We start from the raw sequence: 20002 nt of genomic DNA on the forward strand, positions 1-20002 counted from the left end.
ACCCTTTAATATCCCCCCCTAGTCTAATCCCACACTCCTGCTCACTCCCCAAACCCTTTAATATCCTCCCGAGTCTAATCCGACTCTCCTGCTCACTCCCCAAACCCTTTAATATCCCACCCAGTCTAATCCCACTCTCCTGCTCACTCCCCATACCCTTTAATATCCCCCCTAGTCTAATCCGACTCTCCTGCTCACTCCCCATACCCTTTAATATCCCACCCAGTCTAATCCCACTCTCCTGCTCACTCCCCATACCCTTTAATATCCTCCCTAGTCTAATCCGACTCTCCTGCTCACTCCCCAAACCCTTTAATATCCCACCCAGTCTAATCCCACTCTCCTGCTCACTCCCCATACCCTTTAATATCCCCCCCCCAGTCTAATCCCACTCTCCTGCTCACTCCCCATACCCTTTAATATCCTCCCTAGTCTAATCCGACTCTCCTGCTCACTCCCCATACCCTTTAATATCCCACCCAGTCTAATCCCACTCTCCTGCTCACTCCCCATACCCTTTAATATCCCCCCCTAGTCTAATCCCACTCTCCTGCTCACTCCCCATACCCTTTAATATCCCCCCTAGTCTAATCCGACTCTCCTGCTCACTCCCCATACCCTTTAATATCCCACCCAGTCTAATCCCACTCTCCTGCTCACTCCCCATACCCTTTAATATCCTCCCTAGTCTAATCCGACTCTCCTGCTCACTCCCCAAACCCTTTAATATCCCACCCAGTCTAATCCCACTCTCCTGCTCACTCCCCATACCCGTTAATATCCCCCCTAGTCTAATCCCACTCTCCTGCTCACTCCCCATACCCTTTAATATCCCCCCTAGTCTAATCCCACTCTCCTGCTCACTCCCCAAACCCTTTAATATCCCACCCTAGTCTAATCCCACTCTCCTGCTCACTCCCCATACCCTTTAATATCCCCCCCTAGTCTAATCCTGCTCTCTCCCCAAACCCTTCAAAATTCTTTTTTGAAGCAACAATCTAATGCTTTTAAAGCAATGTATGAACTCTGCTGCAACAAAGGATTGTGATGTGGAGATGCCGGTGATGGACTGGGGTTGACAATTGTAAACAATTTTACAACACCAAGTTATAGTCCAGCAATTTTATTTTAAATTCACAAGCTTTCGGAGACTTCCTCCTTCCTCAGGTAAATGTTCAGGATCTCCTTGAAGCCTACGCATTTATACATATAGAACAATACATGGTGTTTACAGACTGCCCCTGCAACTGCCCGTTGCCAAGGCAATCACCGTGTTCAGACAGAGAGGTGTCACCTGCAGAACCCCCGAATACACATTCAACAAAAAAACAAACAGGGAAAAAAAAACAGAGAAGAAAAACAGAGAGAGGCAGAAACATCCGGAAGGCAGAGAGAGCCAGCAAATGACCCATTATATTAAAAACAGATAACATTTGTTCGCTGGTGGGGTAACGTGTAGCGTGACATGAACCCAAGATCCCGGTTGAGGCCGTCCTCATGGGTGCGGAACTTGGCTATCAATTTCTGCTCGACGATTTTGCGTTGTCGTGTGTCTCGAAGGCCGCCTTGGAGTACGCTTACCCGAAGGTCGGTGGATGAATGTCCATGACTGCTGAAGTGTTCCCCGACTGGGAGGGAACCCTCCTGTTTGGCGATTGTTGCGCGGTGTCCGTTCATCCGTTGTCGCAGCGTCTGCATGGTCTCGCCAATGTACCATGCTCTGGGGCATCCTTTCCTGCAACGTATGAGGTAGACAACGTTGGCCGAGTCACAGGAGTATGAACCATGCACCTGGTGGGTGGTGTCCTCTCGTGTGATGGTGGTATCTGTGTCGATGATCTGGCATGTCTTGCAGAGGTTACCGTGGCAGGGTTGTGTGGCGTCGTGGACGCTGTTCTCTTGAAAGCTAGGTAATTTGCTGCGAACGATGGTCTGTTTGAGGTTGGGTGGCTGTTTAAAGGCGAGTAGTGGAGGTGTGGGGATGGCCATAGCGAGGTGTTTGTCCTCATTGATGACATGTTGAAGGCTGCGGAGAACATGGCGTAGTTTCTCCGCTCCGGGGAAGTACTGGACGACAAAGGGTACTCTGTTGGTTGCGTCCCGTGTTAGTCTCCTGAGGAGGTCTATGCGATTTTTTGCTGTGGCCCGTCGGAACTGTCGATCGATGAGTCGAGCGTCATATCCCGTTCTTACTAGGGCGTCTTTCAGCGTCTGTAGGTGTCCATCGCGTTCCTCCTCGTCTGAGCAGACCCTGTGTATTCGCAGGGCCTGTCCATAGGGGATGGCCTCTTTGACGTGGTTAGGGTGGAAGCTGGAAAAGTGGAGCATCGTGAGGTTGTCCGTGGGCTTGCGGTAGAGTGAGGTGCTGAGGTGCCCGTCTTTGATGGAGATTCGTGTGTCCAAGAAAGAAACTGATTCTGAGGAGTAGTCCATGGTGAGCTTGATGGTGGGATGGAACTTGTTGATATTATCGTGTAGTCTCTTTAGTGATTCCTTGCCGTGGGTCCATAGAAAGAAAATGTCGTCGATGTATCTGGTGTATAGTGTTGGTTGGAGGTCTTGTGCAGTGAAGAAGTCCTGCTCGAACTTGTGCATGACTTTGTGCATGACAATAGACTTCCCTGTCAATCTATTGTCAATTTATCCAACCACACCCTTCAACCAGACGAAATCGAAGTTCTCAGCCGAGGGCTCAATTTCTGCCCCACTACCAAAATGGACCCCACTAGTCTCGCGGCGGACACAGAGGAATTCATCAGGAGAATGAGGCTCCGGGAATTCTACCACAAACCCCAAGATTTCAGCAGCGAACCCAATGAGACAATCGACGATCCGGAACAGCAGACAGAGGGATCCGCGGTACAGCAACCGAAGAGGAAAGAGTCAAACTGGACTCCTCCGGAGGGTCGCTGCCCTCAGCTGGACATGTATGCTCAAGCTGTCAGGAAATGCGTCAATGCCAGATTCATCAGCCGCACTCAGAAGACAGTCCAGAATGTCACCCGAGCACAACGCAACGCCATCAACGCTCTCAAGACCAACCGCAACATCGTCATCAAACCAGCAGACAAAGGAGGAGCCATAGTCATACAGAACAGAACAGACTATTGCAAAGAAGCATACTGACAACTGGACAACCAGGAACACTACAGACGGTTACCCGCAGATCCGACCAAAGAACACACCCACCAGCTCAACAAACTGATCAAGACCTTCGATCCAGACCTTCAAAGCATCCTACGCACTCTCATCCCACGTAATCCCCGCGTGGGAGACTTCTACTGCCTCCCAAAGATACACAAAGCCAACACACCCGGACGTCCCATCGTATCAGGCAACGGAACCCTGTGTGAGAACCTCTCTGGATACATCGAGGGCATCCTGAAACCCATCGTACAGGGAACCCCCAGCTTCTGTCGCGACACTACAGACTTCCTACAAAAACTCAGTACCCACGGACCAGTTGAACCAGGAACACTTCTCACCACGATGGACGTCTCGGCACTATACACCAGTATCCCCCACGATGACGGCATCGCTGCGACAGCATCAATACTCAACACCAACAACAGCCAATCTCCGGAAGCCATCCTACAACTCATCCGCTTCATCCTGGATCACAATGTCTTCACCTTCGATAACCAGTTCTTTACCCAAACACACGGAACAGCCATGGGGACCAAATTCGCACCCCAATACGCCAACATTTTCATGCACAAGTTCGAGCAGGACTTCTTCACTGCACAAGACCTCCAACCAACACTATACACCAGATACATCGACGACATTTTCTTTCTATGGACCCACGGCAAGGAATCACTAAAGAGACTACACGATAACATCAACAAGTTCCATCCCACCATCAAGCTCACCATGGACTACTCCTCAGAATCAGTTTCTTTCTTGGACACACGAATCTCCATCAAAGACGGGCACCTCAGCACCTCACTCTACCGCAAGCCCACGGACAACCTCACGATGCTCCACTTTTCCAGCTTCCACCCTAACCACGTCAAAGAGGCCATCCCCTATGGACAGGCCCTGCGAATACACAGGGTCTGCTCAGACGAGGAGGAACGCGATGGACACCTACAGACGCTGAAAGACGCCCTAGTAAGAACGGGATATGACGCTCGACTCATCGATCGACAGTTCCGACGGGCCACAGCAAAAAATCGCATAGACCTCCTCAGGAGACTAACACGGGACGCAACCAACAGAGTACCCTTTGTCGTCCAGTACTTCCCCGGAGCGGAGAAACTACGCCATGTTCTCCGCAGCCTTCAACATGTCATCAATGAGGACAAACACCTCGCTATGGCCATCCCCACACCTCCACTACTCGCCTTTAAACAGCCACCCAACCTCAAACAGACCATCGTTCGCAGCAAATTACCTAGCTTTCAAGAGAACAGCGTCCACGACGCCACACAACCCTGCCACGGTAACCTCTGCAAGACATGCCAGATCATCGACACAGATACCACCATCACACGAGAGGACACCACCCACCAGGTGCATGGTTCATACTCCTGTGACTCGGCCAACGTTGTCTACCTCATACGTTGCAGGAAAGGATGCCCCAGAGCATGGTACATTGGCGAGACCATGCAGACGCTGCGACAACGGATGAACGGACACCGCGCAACAATCGCCAAACAGGAGGGTTCCCTCCCAGTCGGGGAACACTTCAGCAGTCATGGACATTCATCCACCGACCTTCGGGTAAGCGTACTCCAAGGCGGCCTTCGAGACACACGACAACGCAAAATCGTCGAGCAGAAATTGATAGCCAAGTTCCGCACCCATGAGGACGGCCTCAACCGGGATCTTGGGTTCATGTCACGCTACACGTTACCCCACCAGCGAACAAATGTTATCTGTTTTTAATATAATGGGTCATTTGCTGGCTCTCTCTGCCTTCCGGATGTTTCTGCCTCTCTCTGTTTTTCTTCTGTTTTTTTTTCCCTGTTTGTTTTTTTGTTGAATGTGTATTCGGGGGTTCTGCAGGTGACACCTCTCTGTCTGAACACGGTGATTGCCTTGGCAATGGGCAGTTGCAGGGGCAGTCTGTAAACACCATGTATTGTTCTATATGTATAAATGCGTAGGCTTCAAGGAGATCCTGAACATTTACCTGAGGAAGGAGGAAGTCTCCGAAAGCTTGTGAATTTAAAATAAAATTGCTGGACTATAACTTGGTGTTGTAAAATTGTTTACAAAGGATTGTGGCAGAGAATTCCACATTCTAACTAAACTCTGTGCGAAGAATCTTTTCTTCGAAACTCTCCTTTAATTCTTCTTGCGGTTATCTTAAAATGATGCTATGGCTGAGACTTCCTCAGCTGGGCAACAATAGGCAGACCAAGACACGATGGTAAACAGGCCGGTAACTTCCAATACAACACGTAATGACAATGTGACAACTCTGTAGATTACATGGCACCTTTAATTAGGAATATGATGATTAATCCGATCAGACAACTTCTCAGCAGACTAAACAAACAATCCAAGTTCTGTTCTCCTGAGTTTTATTGGAAGACACACATTAGGTTTGCTGTATCAAGCAGGAGGATTACTAGTGAAGAATGAACACGGCCCTCCCATTAGATCAGCAAGTTTATCCAGTCCATACCTGATCCATACAGACCAGGGTGCTGATACATTCTGTGCTGAGTTAGTTAATCTTGGCCAGGGCACTACAATGTCCTCAATGTTCCTCGTTTGGGGGAGGGGGGCGCGGAGGTAAGGGGATAAAGGAGGAGAGAATCAGCCAGGCCTCTCACTGCTGTTCACTATCCAGCGACTGATGGTGGATGTGTGCTCATCAGGTGAGGGCGAGATTGTCCCCTTCCCACCAGCCGTATCTCCTGCCAACCTCAATCTTGACTCCTACGTGGCGTGGCGTCGAAACGCGCCGCGTGGTGTCGAAACGCACCTGCATCGTACTGAAATGTGACAGATTGAACAGGAAAAGTGAGGTTGCAATTGATTATTTAAAATAAGAATAGGTTACTAACCTCTAGGCATATTGGTTATCATTTTTCAATTGAATCCAAGACTCCATGTACCATGAGTAAGGGAAGATATACATCTGGGAGAAGCAGCAGTCCAACTGTTTTAAAGAGCTTTCAGGAAGAAATAATGCGATCTTGCCTGACCGTGTCTGAACCCTTGCTGAGTCATAATCAATTCTTCCAACCAACAGGAGTCATCTTAGGCCACGGACTTTTGAGGAAACCTGTCGATCCACGCTCTCAAAATTTGGCTTGTGGTTCTAAAAAAAAGATTTGAATTATAATTACTTTCTGTGTATTATGGACAGGGCACAATTTCAAAATTTGCAGATGACACAAAACTTGGAAGGGTAGTGAACAGTGAGGAGGATAGTGATAGACTTCAAGAGGATACAGACAGGCTGATGGCATGAGTGGACACGTAGCAGATGAAATTTAACACAGAAAAATGCAAAGTGATACATTTCAGTAGGAAGAACGAGGAGGCAATATAAATTAAAGGGTACAATTTTAAAGGGGTAGAGGAACAGAGAGATCTGGGGGTATATGTTCAGAAATCGCTGAAGGTGGCAGGGCAGGTTGAGAAAGTGGTTAAAAAAAATACGGGATCCTGGGCTTTATAAATAGAGGCATAGAGTACAAAAGCAAGGAAGTTATGATGAACCTTTATAAAACACTGGTTCGGCCACAACTGGAGTATTGTGTCCCGTTCTGGGCACCGCACTTTAGGAAGGATGTGAAGGCCTTAGAGAGGGTGCAGAAAAGATTTACTAGGGTGGTTCCAGTGATGAGGAACTTCAGTTATGTGGTTAGATGGGAGAAGCTGGGGTTGTTCTCCTTAGAGCAGAGAAGGTTGAGGGGAGATTTTAAGAGGTGTTGAAAATCATGGAGGCGTCTAGACAGAGGAGAGAGAGAGAGAGAGAGAGAAAAGCTGTTCCCAATGGCAGAAGGGGCAAGAACCAGAGAACACAGATTTAAGGGAATTGGCAAAAGAACCAAAGGCAAGATGAAGAAAAACTTTTTTTTAAAAACACAGCGAATGGTTAGGATCTGGAATGCACTGCCTGAAAAGGTGGTGGAGGCAGATTCAATTGTGGCTTTCAAAAGGGAACTGCATAAATACTTGAAGGAAAAAAATTTGCAGGGCCACAGGGAAAGGGCAGGGGAGTGAGACTAGCTGGATTGCTCTTGCAGAGAGCGGCATGGGCTCAATGGGCCGAATGGCCTCCTTTTGTGCTGTAACCATTCTATGATTCTAAATCTACGAGAACAAGCTGAACATGCACCTGAGTAGGATTGTTGGGTTTTTTTAAAAATTACTGTTTTATAATAGTATAGTAGTGTAAATTTAGAAAGATCTAATATACAAGAAAAACTCCTGCAGAAACATGACTGGGTCCCTGGAAATTATACGCCTGTTATTCTGTTCTTTACTGTGCACAATATATTGGTGTCTGTTATGAAGGAAGTGATCCTGGAGATTGGATGTCAAGTGGGTTACAACAGTCCTTACATCTTTGAGACCCAAGTTTAATCCTCTGCCCGCTCTAAAGGTCACAGAGCCGCTCATAATTCCGCACAAACCTCCAATCATTCAAAACGCTTTTTCAAAAAAAAAGTGTCATCTGCCGTTTTATTTTTCCTCAGTAAAATTTCTAATGTTGAAATTAAGTATTTTTTAAAAATAAAAAAATCCAAAAGCAATATATTTTAATTAAAAAGCTACAAAATACAATTCAATGGGTAAATTTAATTGTTAATGTCATCGTTCAAGTTTTTACTTCGAGGTGTTAGCCTATCTCAAAAACCTGGGAATTTCCCAGCATACAATCTGTGCATCAACAGGAGTTGAAAGGTAAAAGGCCATGTCTCCTAATGTTGTGATGATTTGAGAGTTTCTTTGCTTTTTCCAAAAGACTTTCAAAAGAAACTAGTGATTGAATGCTCAAAAGATTTATTTCAGGCAGGCCCAAATTTAAAATATTACAACTTTTCTGTGATGAAGTCTCAGTCAGATAAAACCTGTGCTTAACACACCTATGATTAGCAGCAGTTGTGGTTTCTTTGTTTTCCTTTGTCAATAAAGATTGATTAAAAATAGATTTCCTTTTGTCAATCAAATGTTTAATAATTCAATTAAAATTTTTAAACCATTTTCAAGGTTAAAGGAAATTATTAAAAACTGGGAAACTATAAAAACAACGCACTTTTGAGCATTTTGAAGTAACCTTTGCTTGTTTATGCAAATTTATGTTTATTAAAGACTAAGTTTTCAAGCTGACAAGTAGCACATACATGGCTTTCAGGCAGAGTGCAAAGATAGGAACTAACAATGGGGAATGCCCATTGGCAAAAGGGGCTACAGGAAGATCAGAGGACAAGCTGACAGGTGGTACTGTACTGCTAGACCCTGTCCCCGTCCCTCCAAATACGGTCAGATCCCAGCAACCCCAATTTTGCCTCCGAAGCTCCCAAATCCCTCAGCAGTTCAACGGAACCACAGGACCTCTTTCCCCAAGGCTTTATTCTCTTTATCCCTTCCTAGTGTTCACAAACCCCTAGACCACATTTCTAATATTGCCTGATCATAGAACAGCCCTCAATGTTCCTGGGCCCTTTCAGTGTTTCCAGATCCCAAGAACCCTTTCTCGGTGACCGCATGACCTGCCCCAATGTTCCCAGATGCCCCTTCTGTAGTGTCCGAGAACCATTGGACCCCTCCCAGTGCTCCCAGACTTGAACATGTTCAAAATACTATTATTAGATCCTGAGATCCTATCCCATTACTGCCAGACCCCAAGCAGCTCCCAATGCTGATAACTCAGTGATGCTGATAACATAATAACCATGTTGTAATAAAACTTCTGACTCACCATGAACACCACCATAGGAGGTTTGCTTGTGATATTTTAACCATCAATTTAGTCAAGAATATCAAACTGAGATACGAACCTGGATGAGTAACAAATGTAATGGTCTTTCGCAACAGATTTGCAATAATGGTGTAACTTTAAGAAATGTAGAAATCTGCCTCAATAAATAGCATTCTCATCTCAGAGTCAGAAAGCTGGGCTTCAAGCTCCAGACCAGGAGTTTGCACTCATAATCTGATACTCCAATGTAGTGCTGAGGGAGTGTTACTTCATAAGATATCTTTATCAATGTAAATTGTCTCTGCCACCATGAAATCTAGAAGCTAGTGTGGCTGAGGCTTTGTAAAGTTCATGGAATTGTGGGAAGGGAAAACAGACCAGGAACTGCCTTCCTGGCTCAATTGTTGCACTTAAAGCTGCACAAAACTTCCTGAAATTTTCTCCAAAAACATTCTTCCAAAGAGCAATTTAGCCAGGTGAAAATCCAATAATGCAAGTATTCAGAGACAAGCCATCCCATAGGAAACAAAAATACCCAATCACATGCTGACAATAAGATACCTAAGTAGCCCCATTCGTCTGCTGTCATTCTGTAGCTCTGGGATTACAGCACCAACCACCTGGCCCATATGTCTGGATACAGTTTGCTCCACTGACTGTATCATTTTCTTGCATGGAGGCTGGGCTTTGCACAAGACACTTTACACATCAACATCTAGCAGCGTGAATCCCAGTGGATGGATCCATCCATTTACAGCCAGCAGGATGCATTTCTGGGCTGAGGTATACAGAGCCTTGTTTACAGCAGCATCTATATAAACACAATTATCTCCATCCCTGCCCATAGCCCAAACAAATGCAGTATTCTTTTAAACACAACTTAGAATCATAGAATCTTAAAGCACAGGAGGCGGCCATTCGGCCCATTGTGCCTGTGCTGCCTCTTTGATACATTTCTTACACAAACTTCTTACACATTGCAGACCATTTCACAGTAGGAATGATTGCAGAACTGGGAGAAAGAGAACTCAATATGACTGAGCCAGGTGGGGTAGGAAGATCATACGGGTCCAATCCAAAATGCTCTGAAAAGCCACAGATGCATTCAACTATTTTCGGAGTCTCTCAGGCTGCCCACAGTAAGAGGGTAACTGAACAGAGGAAGGAACATTTACAGCAAACTTCAGGAAGCACAACTTCACAAACATTCAAAAACTGCCCAACATTTCTCCCGAGAACTCAACTGAGAATTTAAAAACAGGGATCATTTTCTTTCAAGTGATGATTTGCAATCGAGTTCAATGTAGTGTTTGAAAGGAAAAAAAGTGAATCAGCTGCTAAGATTCTAGACTTGGACAAGGCCGACTTCAATGGGATGAGACAGAGACTGTCCACAGTAAACTGGGCAAATCTGTTAATGGGTAAAACGACTGATGATCAGTGGGAAATGTTTAAAGAAACATTTAACGTGATACAGAATCGGTTTATACCCCTGAGGGGCAAGAACTCTACTTGCCAAAAAAAACAGCCATGGACAACTAAAGAGGTAAGGGACAGTATAAGACATAAGGAAAGGGCATACAAAAAGGCAAAAAATGGCACAGATCCTGGCGAATGGGAAAGATAGAAAGATCAACAAAGGGTCACAAAACAGATAGCAAGAGCTACAAAAAGAGAGTATGAAAAGAAACTTGCAAGGGATATCAAAACCAATACAAAGAACTTTTATAGTTATATTAGGAAAAAGAGGGTGGTCAGGAGCAGTGTTGGCCCCTTAAAAACTGAAAGTGGGGATATTGTCATCGACAATGGGGAAATGGCGGGCATATTGAACAATTACTTTGCGTCAGTATTTACAGTAAAAAAATAGCATGCCGGAAATCCCAAGAAAACTAATATTGAATCGGGGACAGGGACTCGATAAAATTAACATAAGTAAAGCAACAGTAATGAAGAAAATAATAGCACAAAAGAGTGACAAATCCCCAGGACCAGATGGTTTCCATCCCAGGGTTTTAAAGGAAGTAGGTGAGCACATTGCAGATGCCCTAACTATAATCTTTCAAAGTTCTCTGGATTCAGGAACTGTCCCTCCAGATTGGAAAATTGCACATGTCACTCCGCTTTTTAAGAAAGGAGAGAGAGGGAAACCAGCGAATTATAGAACAGTTAGCCTAACATCTGTTGTGGGGAAAATGCTGGAGTCTATAATTAAGGATAGGGTTACTGAACACCTCGAGAATTTTCAGTTAATCAGAGAAAGCCAGCATGGATTTGTGAAAGGTAGGTCGTGTCTGACAAACCTGATTGAATTTTTTGAAGAGGTGACTAAAGTAGTGGACAGGGGAATGTCAATGGATGTTATTTATATGGACTTCCAGAAGGCATTTGATAAGGTCCCACATAAGAGACTGTTAGCTAAGATAGAAGCCCATGGAATCAAGGGAAAAGTACGGACTTGGTTAAGAAGTTGGCTGAGCGAAAGGCGACAGAGAGTAGGGATAATGGGTAGGTACTCACATTGGCAGGATGTGACTAGTGGAGTCCCGCAGGGATCTGTCTTGGGGCCTCGATTATTCACAATATTTATTGACGACTTAGATGAAGGCATAGAAAGTCTCAAATCTAAGTTTGCCGATGACACAAAGATTGGTGGCACTGTAAGCAGTGTAGATGAAAACATAAAATTACAAAGCGATATTGATAGATTAGGTGAATGGGCAAAACTGTGGCAAATGGAATTCAATGTAGACAAATGTGAGGTCATCCACTTTGGATCAAAAAAGGATAGAACAGGGCTCTTTCTAAATGGTAAAAAGTTAAAAACAGTGGATGTCAAAAGGATCCAAGGGGTTCAGGTTCATGACACTTCAATGATCTATGTACAGGTGCAGAAAATAATCAAGAAGGCTAATGGAATGCTGGCCTTTATATCTAGAGGACTGGAGTACAAGGGGGCAGAAGTGATGCTGCAGCTATACAAAACCCTGGTTAGACCGCACCTGGAGTACTGTGAGCAGTTCTGGGCACCGCACCTTCAGAAGGACATATTGGCCTTGGAGGGAGTGCAGCGTAGGTTTACTAGAATGATACCCGGACTTCAAGGGTTAAGTTACAAGGAGAGATTACACAAATTGGGGTTGTATTCTCTGGAGTTTCGAAGGTTAAGGGGTGATCTGATTGAAGTTTAAGATATTAAAGGGAACAGATAGGGTGGATAGAGAGAAACTATTTCCGCTGGTTGGGGATTCTAGGAGTAGGGGGCATAGTCTAAAAATTAGAGCCAGGCCTTTCAGGAGCGAGATTAGAAAACATTTCTACACACAAAAGATGGTAGACATTTGGAACTCTCTTCCGCAAACGGCAATTGATACTAGCTCAATTGCTAAATTTAAATCTGAGATAGATAGCTTTTTGGCAACCAAAGGTATTAAGGGATATGGGCCAAAGACAGGTACATGGAGTTAGATCACAGATCAGCCATGATCTTATCAAATGGCGGAGCAGGCACGAGGGGCTGAATGGCCTACTCCTGTTCCTATGTTCCTCATCCATACCCTGATTCTTACAACTGCAAATACTAATCTGTTAATTATTTAACAATCAACCTTTAAGCCCTAGTAAATCCTCAAACCAATTAAAGTCAATGGGATGCTTATTAAACTCAGTTAACCATTAATCTACATCAAACAAACATCCTCTAATTGGTGCAAGGACCTCAGTAATCAACACAAAAACATCACACCCTGAGCGATGGGCCTCTCTGGAGTCATAACAGGCCAGCAGGGAAAAGGGACACACAAACACAGACATGTTCAGCTGTCAATACAGCTCCAGTTCAAGGACTAACACAGAAACAACTAAGAGTACCTTAGTTTTTTACTTTATATTTTATTGCTCTCCTCTTTTGTACTAGCTGTTCCAGTTGGATGAAATCACAAGGTGAATAATAATGTGATTCAACCCCCGGCATCATTCTGTGGAGCAGCATAACTACAGATTGGTGGTGTAAAATTCAGGACTTCCACAGATACCCTTCATCCTCAAGCACCCTGTCCAAGTGGCCATTCTTCATGTGTGAATCAAGGAGTTGAATGTTGTAAACTATTCACTGTGGGGGGGGGGGGGGGGGGGGGCGCATCACCGTTGAGTCAATCCTGTCCTCACCTGACTGCTCTGCGAGCGCGAGCGCCCCCGCTCCGTCAGCGCGGGTGAGTGCTACTGGTGAGGCCAATATTTATCCCACAATCAATATCACCACCACAGATGATCTGGTCATTACCACATTGCTGTTTGTGGGATCTTGCTGTGCACAAATTGGCTACCATGTTTCCTACATCACAACAGTGACTACACTTCAAAAGTACTTCATTGACTTTAAAGTGCTTTGGGACGTCCTGAGATTGTGGAAGGCGCCATATCATTGCAAGTTCTCTTTTTAAAAAAAAAATCAAGTTTAGTGTCTTCCTTTAGATATTCTCCAGGGTACAGTGGTATTGGTCACTGCCGTAAGCGGTCCAAGCATCTTACCTTTAGGGCTGTCCCCATACCACATAATACCTGACCATGTGCTGGCGTAACTTAGAGATGTAACACCTTTGTCATCTGAACTAGATATGTCCTTTGCAGGTGTACTTAGAATCATAGAATGGTTTCCTCCTGTGCTGTAACCATTCGGCCCATCAAACCCATGCAGACTCTTTGTAAGAGCAATCCAGTTGGTCCCACTCCCTGCAGTCCTGCAGATTTTTCCCTTCAAATATTTATCCAATTCCTTTTTGAAAGCCACGACTGAATCTGCCTCCACCACCCTTTCAGGTAGTGCATTCCAGATCATAACTACTCGCTGCCGAAAAAAGTTTTTCCTCACGTTGCCTTTGGTTCTTTTGCCAATTACCATAAATCTGTGTCCTCCGGTTCGCGACGCTTCCACCAATGGGAACAGTTTCTCTTTATTTACTTTATCTAAACCCCTCATGATTTTGAGCACTTCTATCAAATCTCCTCTCAACCTTCTCTGCTCTAAAGGAGAACAACCCCAACTTCTCCAGCCTATCCATGTAACAGAAGCTTCTCATCATTCTAGTTAATCTTTTCTGCACCCTCTCTAAGGCCATAAGACCATAAGAGATAGGAGCAGAAGGTGGCCATTCGGCCCCTCGAGCCTGCTCCGCCATTCAGTGAGATCATGGCTGATCTGATTTTTACCTCAACTCCACTTTCTTGCCCTTTCCCCATATCCTTTGACTCCTTTGCTAATCAAAAATTTGTCTAACTCAGCCTTGAATGTATTCAATGACTCAGCCTCCACAGCTTTTTGGGGTAAAAAATTCCAAAGATTCACGACCCTCGGAGAAGAAATTCCTCATTTCCGTCTTAAACGGGCGACCCCTTATTCTGAGACTATGCCCCCTAGTTTTAGATTCCCCCATGAGGGGTAACATCCTCTCAGCATTTACCCTATCGAGTCTTGTATGTTTCTATAAGATCTCCTCTCATTCTTCTAAACTCCAATGAGTGTAGACCCAACCTGTTCAACCTTTCCTCATAAGACAACCCTTCCATACCCGGAATCAACCTAGTGAATCTTCTCTGAACTGCCTCCAATGCAAGTATGTCCTTCCTTAAATAAGGGCACCAGAACTGTACGCAGTACTCCAGGTGTGGTCTCACCAGCACCCTGTACAGTTGGAGCATGACTTCCCTGCTTTTGGACTCCATCCCCCTAGAAATAAAGGCCAATATTCCGTTTGCTTTCCAGATTACCTGCTGCACCCATAGTTGACTTTTTGTGTTTCATGTACAAGGACACCCAGATCCCTCTGTACCGCAGCATTTTGTAGTATTTCTCCATTCAAATAATATTTTGCTTTTTTTTCCTCCCAAAGTGGATGACTTCACATTTTCCCACATTATATTCCATCTGCCAAATTTTTGCCCATTCGCTTAACCTGTCAATATTCCTTTGCAGACACTTTGTGTCCTCCTCGCAACTTGCTTTTCCACCTATCTTTGTATCATCAGCAAATTTGGCCACAAGACACTCTGTTCCTTCATCTAAGTCATTGATATATATTGTAAACAGTGGAGGCCTCAGCACTGAGCCCTGCGGCACCCCACTAGTTACAGATTGCCATTTTGAAAATGACCCTTTTATCCCGACTCTTTGTTTTCTGTTAGTTAGCCAATCCTCTATCCATACCCACAACACCATGAGCTCTTATCTTGTGCAGTAATCTTTTACGTGGCACCTTATCAAATGCCTTTTGGAAATCCAAATATACTGCATCCATTGGTTCCCCTTTATCCACCCTGCCCGTTACTTCCTCAAACAACTCCAATAAATTTGTCAGACACGATTTCCCCTTCATAAAACCATGTTGACTCTCCTTGATTGTATTATGAGTTTCCAAATGTCCTGCTGCTACTTCCTTAATAATGGATTCTAGCATTTTCCCAATGACAGATGTTAGGCTAACTGGTCTATAGTTACCTGCTTTCTGTCTCACTCCCTTCTTGAATAGGGGTGTTAACTTTGCGGTTTTCCAAAATCTAGTGAATTCTGGAAGATTACAACCAATGCATCCACTATCTCTGTAGCCACATACTTTAAGACCCTCGGATGCAAGCCATCAGGTCCAGGGGACTTGTCAGCATTTAGACCTATTAGTTTACCTAGTACTTTTTCTCTAGTGATAGTGATTGTTTTTAGTTCCTCCCTCCCCTTTGCACCTTGCTTATCTACTATTATTGGTATGTTATTAGTGTCTTCTACTGTGAAGACAGATACAAAATATCTGTTCAATTCCTCTGCCATTTCCTTGTTTTCCATTATTATTTCCCCAGTCTCATCCTCTTAGCTACCCTCTTCCTTTTTTTATAGGCCTTGTCGGCGGTGGAGAGGCTTGGGGAGTCAGGAGGTGAGTCATTCGCTCTAGTAGCCTAAGCATTTATGTGGCTGGTCCAGTTGAGTTTCTGGTCAATGGTGACTCCCAGAATGTTAATGGTGGGGAATTTGGCAGTGGTAATGCAATTGAATGTCAAGGAGAGGTGGTTAGGTTTCTTCTTGTTCGAGATGGTCATTACCTAGCACTTGAATGGTTCAAATGTTACTTGCCACTTATCAGCCCAATCCTGGATGTTGTTCAGGTCTTGCTGCATGCGGCTTGGACTGCTTCATTATCTGAGGAATTGCCAATAGAGCTGAACACTCTGCAATCATCCCTTCACATCCTTCCTAAAGTGCGGTGCCCAGATCTGGACACAATACTCCAGTTGTGGCCAAACCAGTGTTCGTAAAGGTTCAACATAACTTCCTTGCTTTGTACTCTATGCCTCTATTTATAAAGCCAAGGATCCCATATGCTTTTTTAACCACTTTCTCAACCTATCCTGTCACCTTCAAAGATTTGTGCACATATACCCCCAGGTCTCTCTGTTCCTGCACCCCTTTTAGAATTGTAGATTTAGTTTATATTGCCTCTCCTCATTCATCCTGCCAAAATGTATCACTTCGTACTTCTGTGCGTTAAATTTCATCTGCCATGTGTCCACCCATGCCACCAGCCTGTCTATGTCCTCTTGAAGTCCATCACTATACTCCTCACTGTTTACTACAATTCCAAGTTTTGTGTCATCTGCAAATTTTGAAATTGTGCCCTGTGCACCCAAGTCCAAGTCATTTATATCAAAAAAAGCAGTGGTCCCAGTACTGACCCCCTGGGTAACACCACTGTATACCTCCCTCCAGTCCAAAAAACAACCGTTCAATACTACTGTTCCCTGTCACTTAGCCAATTTCGTATCCATGCTGCCACTGCCCCTTTTATTCCATGGGCTTCAATTTTGCTGGCAAGCCTATTATGTGGCACGTTATCAAATGCCTTTTGAAAGTTTATATACACATCAACCGCATTGCTCTTATCAACCCTCTCTGTTACCTCATCAAAAAACTCAATGAAGTTAATTAAACACGAATCGTCTTTAACAAATCCATATTAGCTTTCCTTTATTAATCCACACATGTTCAAGTGACTATTAATTTTGTCCCAGATTAGCATTTCTAAAAGCTTCCCCACCAGCAGGGTTAAACCGACTGGCCTGTAGTTGCTGGGTTTATCCTTACACCCATTTTTGAACAAGGGTGTAACATTTGCAATTCTCCAGTCCTCTGGCACCACCCCCGTATCTACGGAGGATTGGAAGATTATGGCCAGCCCTCTGCAATTTCCGACCTTACTTCCCTCAGCAACCTAGGATGCATCCCATCCAGACTGGGTAACTTATCTACTTTAAGTACAGCCAGCCTTTCTAGTACCTCCTCTATCAATTTTTAGCCCATCCAGTATCTCAACGACCTCCTCTTTTACTGTGACTTTGGCATTATCTTCTTCCTTGGTAACGACAGATGCAAAGTTTTCATTTAGTACCTCAGCCATGCTCTCTGCCTTCATGAGTAGATAGAAAACAGGAGCAGGAGTAGGCCATTCAGCCCTTCGAGCCTGCTCCACCATTCAATATGATCATGATTGATCTTCTATCTGAATACCATATTCCCGCTCTCTCCCCATGCCCCTTGATGCCTTTTGTGTCTAGAAATCTATCTAGCTCCTTCTTAAATATATTTAATGACTTGACCCCCCACTGCCTTCTGTGGTAGAGGTTCACCACCCTCTGGATGAAAAAAATTCTCCTCAGCTCCCCTCTTATCCTTTTACCAATTCCTTTAAATCTATGCCCCCGGTCACTGACCCCTCTGCTAAGGGAAATCGGTCCTCTATCTAGTCCCCTCATAATTTTATTCACCTCAATTAAATCTCCCCTCAGCCTCCTTTGTTCCAAAGAAAATAATCCCAACCTATCCAATCTTTTCTCGTAGCTAAAATTCTCCAGCCCTGACAACATCCTCGAAATCTTCTCTGTATCCTAAACTGTATGCAGTACTCAAGCTGTGGCCTAACCAATGTTTTATACAGTTCCAGCATAACCTCCCTGCTCTTATATTCTATGCCACAGCTAATAAAGGAAAGTATCCCGTATGCCTTTTTAACCACCTTATCTACCTGTCCTGCTACCTTCAGGGATCTTTGGACATGCACTCCAAGGTCTCACTCTTCCTCTACACCTCTGTATCCTCCCATTTATTATGCACTCCCTTGGCTTGTTTGCCCTCCCCAAATACATTACCTCACACTTCTCTGGATTGAATTCCATTTGCCACTTTTCTGCCCACCTGACCAGTCCATTGATATCTTCCTGCAGTCTACAGCTTTCCTCCTCACTATCAACCACACGGCCAATTTTTCTATCATCTGCAAACTTCTTGATCAAGCCCCCCACATTCAAGTCCAAATCATTAATATATACTACAAAAAGCAAGGGACCTGGTACTGAACCTTGCGGAACCCCACTGGAAACAGCCTTCCAGTCACAGAAACACCCGTCAACTATTACCCTTTGCTTCCTGCCAATGAGCCAATTTTGGATCCAACTTGCTACTTTCCCTTGGATCCCATGGGGTTTTACTTTTTTGACCAGTCTGCCACGTGGGACCGTGTCGAAAGCCTTGCTAAAATCCATGAAGTCTACATCAAATGCACTACTCTCATCGACCCTCCTTGCTGCCTCCTCCAAAAATTCAATCAAGTTAGTCAGATACGACCTTCACTTAACAAATCCATGTTGACTGTCCTTGATTAACCCGTGCCTTTCTAAATAACGATTTATACTGTCCCTCAGAATTGTTTCCAATAATTTGCCCACCACCGAAATTGGACTGACTGGCCTGGAATTACTCACTATCCCTTTCTCCCTTTTCAAACAACGGTACAACGTTAGCAGTCCTCCAATCCTCCGGCACCACACCTGTAGCCAGGGAGGATTGGAAAATGGTGGTCAGAGCCTCCACTATTTCCTCCCTTGCTTCTCTTAACAGCTTGGGATACATTTCATCTGGGCCTGGTGATTTATCCAGTTTCAAAGATGCTAAATTCCTTATTACTTCCTCTCTCACTATGTTTATCCCATCAAATATTTCACACTCCTCCTCTTCAACTACAATCTCTGCATCGCCCCCCCCCTCTTTTGTGAAGACAGATGCAAAGTATTTACTACCCATTTACTATTTATATGCCTATAGAAGACTTTTGGGTTCCCTTTTATGTTAGCCGCCAGTCTATTTTCATACTCTCTCTTTACTGCTCTTATTCCCTTTTTCACTTTTTCTCTGTACTTCTTCATTCCCATCAAAAACGGACCAAGAAGCCACTGGGTTATGACATAGCCAGATACAAATCGTGAAGAAGCTTTATTTCACAGTGAGTGAACATACAGAGCAGTTATTAGACTCACCTAGTTCAAACAGTACAGCCAGTCTTTGCATAGCAATACAAAATAATCAAGATGCTACACTTACCCAAATCAGTGGATCATCTATTGTGACTTAAACAAAAGGACTCCAAACTACCACCCTGCGATCTCTGAGCCTGGATGAAGTTTACCCTCACGGCTTTCTATTTAACACCTGACTGACTGCCTGTGTCTCTGTTTTTTAAGCATCCGGTGTTCACATCCAGAAGAGACTAGAGACTTCCCAACACAATGGTTACGAGGTGTTTATTGACTGCAGAGACAGGCTAATGAATTGATTATTTACAGTCTATGAGGAAACACCAAAGATTAGCATTTTCACCACCTACTGTCTTCATTGCCTTTTTAAAACGTTTATGAACACACTTTGCTTTAGAAACTAGAAAGAAGAAAGAAAAGAAACTATTAACAAACAGGGGAAAAGCATCTTACTCAGGGACCTGAGCACCTAATGTAGGCTGACACTTCACTCACTGCATGTAAATTATCTCATGGCAGTATTCAAATATGACCTGGGGATTTCTACTGGTATCCTGGCCAATATTTATCTCTCAACCAACACCACCAAAAAAACAGAATAACTGGTCATTTATCTTGTTGATGTTGGTGGGACCTTGCTGTGCGCAAATTGCTGCCACATTTGCTTACACTACACTACTAAAGTACTTAAATGGCTGTGATGTGCTTTGGGACATCCTGAGGATGTGAAAGGCATTGTATAAATACAAGTTCATTCCTTTCTTT

The 20002-nt window shown here is 44.3% G+C and overlaps 1 protein-coding gene across 3 annotated transcripts in view; it reads right to left on the reverse strand.

The window, feature by feature from the left end:
* The window catches only part of LOC137333956 (6-phosphofructo-2-kinase/fructose-2,6-bisphosphatase 4-like), a 271232-nt gene that overhangs the window by 194850 nt on the left and 56380 nt on the right, over nt 1-20002 (reverse strand). For 2 of the 3 annotated variants that reach the window (XM_067998317.1, XM_067998318.1), the window contains exon 2: nt 6021-6277. In XM_067998317.1, the coding sequence (XP_067854418.1) occupies nt 6021-6042 (22 nt within the window). In that variant the 5' untranslated portion in view covers nt 6043-6277. Of the gene's footprint in view, nt 1-6020; nt 6278-11410; nt 11525-20002 lie in introns of those variants that run through there. The other variant, XM_067998319.1, reaches the window with a different exon arrangement.

This window comes from Heptranchias perlo, chromosome 17, assembly GCF_035084215.1.
Source record: "Heptranchias perlo isolate sHepPer1 chromosome 17, sHepPer1.hap1, whole genome shotgun sequence".
Lineage (NCBI taxonomy): Eukaryota > Metazoa > Chordata > Chondrichthyes > Hexanchiformes > Hexanchidae > Heptranchias > Heptranchias perlo.